Below are 9,735 nucleotides of genomic sequence, written 5' to 3'. Positions count from 1 at the left end.
CCTACAGAAAAATGGGCAAAGCTATGAATAAATAGCCCACCACACACACACACACACACACACACACACACACACACACACACACACACACACTGACCTCCCTGCCCCGGGCGGAGAGTCCTGGGTCCCCGCCAATCCGGCCCTTGAGGTTGAGCTCGCTTTCCCCGTGCCGGCAGAGGTAGATGGAGCGGGGCGTCACATGGATGTTCATGAGGTAATACACAATGCGGCTCTGGATGTGGTCAGCCACGCGGTTCACGATGTAGCTCTGCCCTACGTCCATGATCTTGATGTAGGACAGATCCCTTTCCAGAGAAGGTAGAGAGAAGCCTGTGAGTGTGACTGGGGTCCTTGAGGCCATGTCCTGCCAGCTCCAGGAACCAGACTCAGAGCCTTGCATCTCTGACCCCACCAGGCTTGAGACCACAACACACAGGACTGCCAGCTGGTACGTGAGTGATGGGGGTGAGGTGGGAGCAACACGACACGCATGACAAACAGACAAGCCCCGTGAGAGGTGCTCCACACTCATCATGCTCCCAAAAGGTGACATTCAAAACGAGGGGTCAGTCCTACCACATCGGGACCTTCATCGCTGCTCTATGTCCCCCGGGCCCCTCTTGCCTACCTATGAGCTCTCAACGTACTATCTGTAAGGTGAACAAGAGACAGTTTTTTCCAGGATTGACCTGGGAGTAGTTGGCAAACGTGCTTCCCCTCCAGTCTTCCTGGTCAGCCATCCATGAGCCTGGCCTTTCCTTCCCCCAGCGAACCCTCCCCCGAGAACCCAGCCCGGGTCATATGTGTGGCCGCCATGTCCCACTCCAGGCAGCAGGTGGACGAGACAAGAAGCACAGGAGGATGGTGCTGGTGGCAGCAGCCAATAAGCCCAGCTCCGCCGCTTTCCCTGCTTTGGACCAGTGCAGCCCTGCAGCATGGAGAACAGAGCCACAATGAGCAATGCCATGCTGGGGGGAGACCAGAAGAACCACAGAGGCTGGGGCAGCAGCACCGGATCAGCGCCAGCCTCGCTGAGGGGGCTCAGTCCAGGGACTGTCCCGCAAACATCCCAGAAAACATCCCCCCAGCAGTCACTTGACTTATTTGGTTTGTAATTACATATTCATACGTAATTATAAACAACCCAAGTACAAGTTCATATTCCACCCTTTTCACTTAATGCTACATAACACACACTTACCCGTGTCTCTTCAGCATGATTTATAAGGACTCTGTAATACTTTATTCAGTTATTAAAGTTAACTTAATTACTTAAGTGTTATTCACTTAACCACTGCCCCCATTTCTGCTATAATACAGGAGCTGGCAAACTATGGCCAGCAAGCCAAACGCAGCCTGGTTTTGTAAATACAGTTTTATGGGAACACAGTCATGCCCATTTATTTACGTATCATCTATGTTCCTTTAGTACTAAAAGGCAGAGTTAAGTATCTGCAACAGAGACTGTATGCCCCCAAAGCCTAAAATATCTACCACCTGAGCCTTTACGGAGAGAGCTTGCCGGTGGCTGGCTGCTGTCCCCATCCAGCACTCAGTCCCACAGATCCCTGTTCCAGAGGGAGGCGGGCGGGGCTCACAAGCACTGGTTACTGCTAGCTGTTCGTAGACAGGGTCTGGGCACCCCTTCCCCTGCTCAAAACACAGACCACCCACTGAAAGAAGAGCGTGTACTGTTTGCAAAAGCCTTGTGGGAAGACCCTCTGCATAGAAAACAGGCTTGATTTTCTGATGGAATAGCAGAAAACTGTGACTCAGAGCTCCGGATAAAGCAGCTACGGTTCTGCAAGTCACCCCTGGGCCACGATTTCCACCCCAAGGAAAGAAACAAAAAAGGACAGACCACCTCTGCCCGCGGAGGTGGTCCCTCAGCCACCACCTTGAGGAGCCACAGGAGGCACCGAGTGGACCCCACCTACCACCCACCGCAGCCGAGGACACAGTGCTGCCCTGCCTCACCTGTCCAGGTCCTCGTCCAGCGACTCATACGAATTCTCATAGCACTCGATGCGCCTCATGAAATCCTCCGTGGCCTCATCACTATCGTGGTTGACATAGTCAGGGCTGCCCAGTTTCACTTGCTGCCGGGGTCAGGCACAGAGCAAGGACACATCAGGGCCGGAGGCCAAGCAGGTCGGAGACCAAGGAGGATGCTGGGTGGGGAGGAGGCTGGGCAGGAGGATTGGCCTCCCAGGGGGACTGGTCCCATTAGGAAGAGTCCAGTGACTCCCTGGTCCCAGCTCCCACACCAGCGCTAAGAGAGTATTACTGGACATCCTGTGATCGCAGTCCCCAGTCCCTCATCTTTGGGGGACGAGGGACTGAGATCGGGTGGGCAGGCCCCACCCGACCCAGAGATCAACCGCCTTCCCCCCTACCCACAATGTTCAAGAAGACCAAGTTAAGGTCGGCCCAGGCACCAGCCTAACCTGGAGATGGACCTCACTGTCACAGGCCATCTTGGCTGTATTACTGCTCCCACAAGGTCAGATGCACCACTCACCACGATGTTGGCAGCTATGACCTCAGGATCCACACAGATGGACTCAACGAAAAAGGTCTGCAGCAAAGACCAGGGTGGGCAGGAGGGAAGGAACCAGAGACACATTTAGGGCCCTGAGCCTGGCTCCCCGGAGCTCCCTACCCACTGAGGGCCATGCTGCCCGGAGGCCCTTCTTCAGGGGGTGGGGTCAGGCCAAGGAGCACAGAACCAAAGCAGGTGCCGCCCTATGAAGGACTCTCCCACCAAGACCCCCACTTCCTCAGAAAGATAACTCCAGGTGGAGAGAAAATCAATATCCCAAATCCACTCAGGAGCCCACCTGCCTGAGGCCGGTGGGCCTCAGGAGGCCGAGAAAGTGGCCCCAGAGGGCCCGAACGTGCCACAGCCCAACCAAGGAAGTAAGCCAAGGAGGTCTCACCTTGTAGCCGTTCTGTTCTCCAAAATTAAAGATGGTCGCTCTCCGTTCTCGGGTGGTATTTGTTGCATCAAAAACCTAGGACCAAAATGGGGTTAACTCAGCCTCTGGCCCTGGAGAAGGTGGGAGGCCACCCGACAGCTGTAGCACAGGGACTGGATTTCTCATCAGGACCAGCTGCCGTTCGGCCATCCGCCTGGCCAGTCTCCTTCAGACCTGCAATGGCTGGGCTGGTCCTCCCCTTCCTTGGGGAGCACCCCAGGGAAGCTGGAAGCAGGGCAGCAGGCACTCACAAGACTTCCAGTGAAACTAGTTAAACTTGGAGAACTAAACCCATGTTTACTTCCACTCCATCCTGTCACCCTAGTAAAATGGGAACAGGAGAGGAGAGGAGATGGGAAATGTCAACACATTTTTTAAGATAGACACATGGTAACTGGCTCAGAGAAACAGAGAAAACCAAACACAAGCCTATACCAACCAGAGCACACCTGCTTGTGCAGAACCACGGTAGTCAGGAACAGGGCACAGGCATCTCTGGAAAAAGGGACAAGTGTGCAGAAGAAACGGGAGGACTGGCTGGTGGTGCAAGTGGAGCCCCAGGCCCCCTCCTTGCCTCCTCCAGGCAGGCTGTGACCCCCACTGGGGCCTGCCCAGCACTCAGGTGCAGCCCACCCAAGCAGCTTTTAGAGCGTAACTTTTTACAAAGGGCATTTGACCAGGGCTCACTGGATGCTCCAGCGAAACCTCTAACATGAAAAACAAAGACTAAATCAAACAGAATAAAAGGAACTTCAAGAAATGAGGACAGGGAGGGACTTCTCTGGTGGCGCAGTGGTTAAGAATCCGCCTGCCAATGCAGGGGACATGGGTTTGATCCCTGGTCCGGGAAGATCCCACATGCCACGGAGCAACTAAGCCCGTGTGCCACAACTACTGAGCCTGCGCTCTAGACCCTGCGTGCCACAACTACTGAAGCCTGTGTGCTTAGAGCCCGTGCTCCACAACAAGAGAAGCCACCGCAATGAGAAGCCTGCGCACCAAAATGAAGAGTAGCGCCCGCTCACCACAACTAGAGAAAGCCCGTGTGCAGCAACGAAGACCCAACGCAGCCAAAAATAAATAAATAAAAAATAAATAAATTCATTTTTTTTTTTTAAAAAGAAGAAGATGGGAGGGGAGTGGGGACTCAGTTGTGAGAAAGCAGCGGGGGTGGTTTAACAAAGTAAAATATATGACATTTCTCTGAGCTGCTGGAGAAGAGTTTCCTGATGCAAAGGGTCCCCCTCAAGGACCCAGCATTGTGGAGAAGACCCACCATAAAGCACATCACCTTGAAGACCCTAAAAGCTTCCCCAGAGGAAGGGGCATGAGAAGCCCCCAGTGTCCTCTAGGAAATAAAACTTTTTTTTTTTTTTAACTTCTTTTTGGCCGCAACGTGCGGCTTGTGGGATCTTAGTTCCCTGACCAGGGATTGAACCTAGGCCCTCAGCAGAAAGAGCATGGAGTCCTAACCACTGGACTGCCCGGGAATTCCCTAGGGAAAAAAAACTTTTAAGGAGGATCAGCAAGTCAGAATGACATCAGACTTTCCCACAGCCACTCTAGAAGCCATAATACAGTGGAGCAATGTCATGAAAATTCTAAAGGAAATGTTCTTCCCACCCATCCATCAAATGTGAGGATAAAGAAAAGACATTTCTAGACATGCAAGGTCTCACAAAATTTACTTTCCAAGTACCTTTCTCAGAAAGCTATTAGAGGATGTGCTCCAACAAAACAAGTTAGTAAAGCAAGGAAAAGCAAGACATGGGATCCAAGAGCAGGGCATTCAACTCAGGAGGGAAGAGAAGGAAATTCCCAGGGTGACAGCTGTGCCACAGACAGACCTAGAGGGCAACTGATCTAGATGGGGCTGGGGGACAGAGCTCCAGGATGCATGCCTTCAAGAGGAAAAAGGACGGAAAAAATAGCCCGTGTTTGACTACATAGGGTTGGGGTAGGGCCCTTTCCTGCAGACACCCTTGCTCAGCCTTGTCCCACCTGTCCATCTGACTGGAGGGGCCAACACAGAGGGGGAATTCCCTTACCCAGCATTCAACTGATTCCTGGAATAGCCACCAAATGTTGGGCTGGATGCTCTCCACACCAGGAGAAATCACATTTGCTAAAGACTTAGGTAACATGACACCTCTAACTTGTGGAGTGGCCAAGAACGTGAGTATTCCGAGGGACGTCCCTGCAGGGTCAAAAACAACCACAAGCCCAGAGGGAAATTCCTGGCCCACATCTGGCCTCTGGCTTCTTAAAGCACAGCAGCTGCAGACTTCTTCCCAGGGCCTGGCACCCAGGCGTATCTAGGGCCACATACACCCTGCCTTCCCCTCCAGATGCCTGATAAGTAAAGGGGTAGAAGTATGTGGTCTCCCACGTGTCACTCCCAGATACCACCTGGGTGTTATACTCACCGCCACGTGCCCCCCTTCCTCACTAAGGAACCGCCGAACGTCTCGGAGGGCTGCCAGGGCACACTGCCTTCAGAAAAGAAAACACAGGTCAGCCAAGCACCTGACTGGTTGCTGCAGGGCAGTAGGTCAGGGATATGCCAGACAGGAGATGGGGCAGCCCCTGGGGCCCCTTCTCTCTTCTCAAGGTTTCTCTTTCCTTGGGAAGATTTTCAGTGTTTGGTAACCCTGCTCCTGTAGGTGGAAGGCTATGTGTTCCTGGCCATCAGGAATACCTTTTTTTTTTTTTTTTTTTAATTGGAGTATAGTTGCTTTACAACATTGTGTTAGTTTATACTGTACAGCAAAGTGAATCAGCTATACATATACATATATCACCTCTTTTTGGATTTCCTTCTCATTTAGGTCACCACAGAGCACTGAGTAGAGTTCCCTGTGCTATACCAGTAGGTTCTCATTAGTTATCTATTTTATACATAGTATCAATAGTGTATATATGTCAATCCCAATCTCCCAATTCCTCCCACCACCCCCTTTCCCCCTTGGTATCCATACAGGAATACTTTTTGAAATACCACTTTTCTGTACTTTCCTTCTTCATCTCATCATGTACAAATCCAGCCTGCCACTTTGCCATATTCATGATTTCTAAGCGTCATGCATTTCCCCCTGACTATCAAAATAAGCACTTTTAAAACCAGACGCTCCCTTGTGTGTGTGTTGGGGGCAGGGCAGGCGGTGCTGGTGGTGGGAAAGGAGAGACAGTACTGCTGGCCCCCAAGGCAGCATTAAGCTTAATGTTCAATTTTCCTTTCTAGAAGGGAGATGTGGACTAAGAATGCCACCTGGTGTATCAGCAAACAAAGGGTGTTGCAGCCATCAAGCTATCAGCCACTGCAGCCGCCCCCAAAGGTGTCCCCTCAGGGGACTCATAATGGGAAAGAACAGGACACTGGCCCCAGAGAGCTGAGATGCATATCAAAGGAATGATTTAAATGAGCCCACACATGGCACCTACCTTATCTCTGCAGAGCAGTCCCTCAGTTATCTGAGAGGCTGTCTTCTAGGCTTAAGTCCTCAGTTTTGTTCACTGAATAAAACATAAGTCTCAACTTTTAGGCTGTTCATTTCTTTCAGTGGACCAAGAATGCCCTACATGATCCCTTCTGGAGGAGGGTGCCGAGTCTCTGCCTCTTGCACCCGGGTCCACAGGTGCTCTGGAAGGGCAAAACCCTCACCATGACTGACCACTGACTACACTGTCTGTCCTCAGACATCTCAGCCTTTCCGTTTATTGCTGCAAAATGGATTGCCACATATAAGGATCTTTCTGACTTTATCCATTTCCCCTATAAGGTCCGAAGATAGATAAATCACTTTGACTTTTTATCTATGCAGGGGAGCAGAATTTGCCACCCCAAAATATGTCTCTTTGGCCTAAGGATTATTTTAGGCTGATTATTTTTAAGACACTGCAGACACGGGAGCAGCTCTGAAAACATGAGTAAGAAGTTACCCTTTTTTGAGAGACATTTACAACTATAAGGGAAATCTCCATTTGTAAGGGGGTCTCCCTCACTGTACCAGGAGGAGGGAGATGACCTTATCTCTAGAAACTATTATCAATGCTAAAGGCACAGACTGAGTGACTGATTGATTTAGGCCACGCCAGACGGCTTGCAGGATCTTAGTTCCCAGCGATTGAACCCAGGCCCCCGACAGTGGAAGCTCCAAGTCCACAGCCAGGGAATTCCCTGAAGGCATAGATTTAAATCTGCATAACAACCTTACCCTCGTTTACTGAGCTTTTCCGGGTAAATTCCCCTGACTCCTCACCCCCAACATCTTCTTTTCTTTTCAGATGAAGATGGTATTTAAGGGGAGGGCTTCCCAGGTCTCTCACATGTATGTAGGAGGTATATGTGCTATTAAACTTTTTTTCTGTGCTGTTAATCTGTGTCATGTCAATTTAATTATTAGACCATCCAAAGAACCTAGAAGGCAAGAAGGGAAAATTTTTCCTCCCAAACACTACTACCTGTACTTTTTTGATGTAAGAGTAAAGTTAGATCTCCCAATTGTTTGATCTTGGGATTTTGTGTGTAAACCCCTAGTGTATCAAAGGACTGTGCCAGGCCAAGCCAGGCCAGTGTGCCCAAGCATGGAAACAGAGGCCGACCAGACTGCTGGGGTCACAGGGAAACTGGGGGCAGAGTTGAGTCCAGGTCACTGGAAGGAGCTCTGCTCTTATGCCTCCTTGTGACCTTTCTGTGCTCTCTTAGGCCTTTCAATTAAAACCCCGAAGTGCTTTCTTCTGCCAAAAAACCTGAATTCTGAGAGTCCAGGAAGCTGGCATTGATAAGGACAGAGTAAAGGGACAAAGTAGGTGACTAGTCAATCCCACTAAGGGATCATAAGTAAAGGAAAAAGTATGGGAGACCTCTATAAGAAAATGATCACTCAAGAAAGCAGGTTTGCTTAACCACAAAACCAAGCAGGCTTGCTTAACAACAAAAGCATGCAACAGAAGCATAAGACATGCCCCCAGACAATAAAACAATGGTGGAATGAAACCCACATCCTGCCCACTGGTAAGTTAATAATTGCTAGGACTTACTCCTTTGTGCTCACTAAAAACAAAAGTATAAGGAAAGGGTGACATTATACTGAAACCTGAGCTGATTTACCATATGTTACCACCTTTTTGCTCATTTCCATTGCGCCATGACAGTCCCAGTTTGACCAGGTAGAGACAAGAAAACTCCCCCCCAACCCCCATGTGGAGAAGGAGGAGCTGATGATGGAAGCTTGATGTCTACTCAAGGATGAGGAAGAAGGTGGTCTTCTCCCCCTCCTCACTTTTCCTTTGATTATAAAACTGTAGCCTACTAAGTTCTGGGCATGATGCCCTCCTGCCCACCCGCTTGTAAACCTCACAAGTGTCCTAGTCTAATAAATCACTTATCTATCACTTTGTCTCTCGCTGAATTCTTTCTGCACTGAGACATAAAGAACCAGAGCTTCTCAGAGCCTCCCCACATCCCCGAGACACATTTCTACAGTTTCAGCATGGCTGGGGCCATTTCTTGCCACCCAAATTTAGAGCCCCATGTTCTGGGCTAAGATCTCTGTGGGCTGCTCTGGCTGAGGCTGCACCAAGTAGGAGGGATCTCAGGGCCCAGGTGGAGATGCTGGGGGAACAGCCTGGGAGCCTGCGCACGTGTGGGTGTGAGTGTGGATGGGCACGCACGCGCATGCGTGGGTGGATATGTGTATGTGTAAGTCTGTGAGTGAGCATCTGTGAGCATTCCTTGGGCCCTGTGGAAGTGCAGCTGTGCACATACAAGAGGGTGTGTGTGGTTTGATAAATACATTTGGTATTTGTCCTGGGTTCTTGGCAGAGCTCCTAAGACCCTTGGAATTTCTTAAGTGATAGGAGTGATTTTTGTCATTCACAAGGAGCCCCTTCCAATCACACCTGAGTTGATGCTAATGTAGTGACTCAGGCTGGGGCCCCTAGACAGCCTCAGCATGGGGCTGATCACCAGAAAGTGATGAAAGGGTTGGAACATTCAGCCCTGCACCATCCACCAGGAAAGTAGGTGGGGGCTGAAGATGAATTGAACGATTAGAGTTGAAGAGCTTCCAGGTTGAAGAGATGAGGTGTTGGGAGGGTGCCAGACCCCGAGACGGCTGGAAGCTCCCCGCACTGCCCGCTTCCTTGCCTGTGCACCTCTTCCACTTGGCTGTTCCCGAGTTATATCCTTTACAATAAACCAGTAAACACTACTCAATATGTTCCTGAGCTCTGTGAGCTGGAACAGTAATCTGCTGAAGAGGGGGTTGTGGGAACCCCCAATTTATAGCCAGTTAGAAGTACGGGGGCCCCCCGCCGAGACTTGTGACTGGTGTGTGAAGTGGGGTCAGTCTTGAGGGACTGAGTCCTAAACCTGTGGGAACTGATGCTAACTGCAGGTAGACGGGGTCGGAATTGAATTGAATTGAACTGTTGGACACCAGTTGGTGTCAGAGAAAACACCTCAGTGTCCCCAAGCCCGTGTGTAGTATGTGACTGAAAAGGCATAGGTATGATTGAATGTGTTCACGTGCACATGGGGTATCGTACACCTGTGTGCACGATTATAAGTTTTTTTGTGTCCAAACATGCACACAGAGGATACACACGTGTGTGAACGCCCACGTGTGTACATACGGTATGTGTACCCACCTTCCTGTGGTATGTGACTGTGCACATATAAGAGGGTGCCTGGTGTGTATTTACACACATACCCATGTGTACATAAAGAGGGAGCACCTGCACACGTACACATGGC

General features: G+C 50.4%; 1 protein-coding gene across 11 annotated transcripts in view; it reads right to left on the bottom strand.

The window, feature by feature from the left end:
• The window catches only part of LOC102979520 (6-phosphofructo-2-kinase/fructose-2,6-bisphosphatase 4), a 77,550-nt gene that overhangs the window by 21,012 nt on the left and 46,803 nt on the right, over window positions 1–9,735 (bottom strand). For all 11 annotated transcript variants that reach the window (XM_028478518.2, XM_028478521.2, XM_055080117.1 and 8 more), the window contains 5 exons: window positions 5,405–5,471; window positions 2,940–3,014; window positions 2,522–2,578; window positions 1,978–2,099; window positions 98–305 (listed from right to left, as the gene is read on the bottom strand). In XM_028478518.2, coding sequence (XP_028334319.1) covers window positions 98–305; window positions 1,978–2,099; window positions 2,522–2,578; window positions 2,940–3,014; window positions 5,405–5,471 — 529 coding nt within the window. The remainder of the gene's footprint in view (window positions 1–97; window positions 306–1,977; window positions 2,100–2,521; window positions 2,579–2,939; window positions 3,015–5,404; window positions 5,472–9,735) is intronic.

Source organism: Physeter macrocephalus, chromosome 18 (assembly GCF_002837175.3).
Source record: "Physeter macrocephalus isolate SW-GA chromosome 18, ASM283717v5, whole genome shotgun sequence".
Classification (NCBI taxonomy): domain Eukaryota; kingdom Metazoa; phylum Chordata; class Mammalia; order Artiodactyla; family Physeteridae; genus Physeter; species Physeter macrocephalus.
This window is presented reverse-complemented; position numbering and strand designations above follow the sequence as displayed.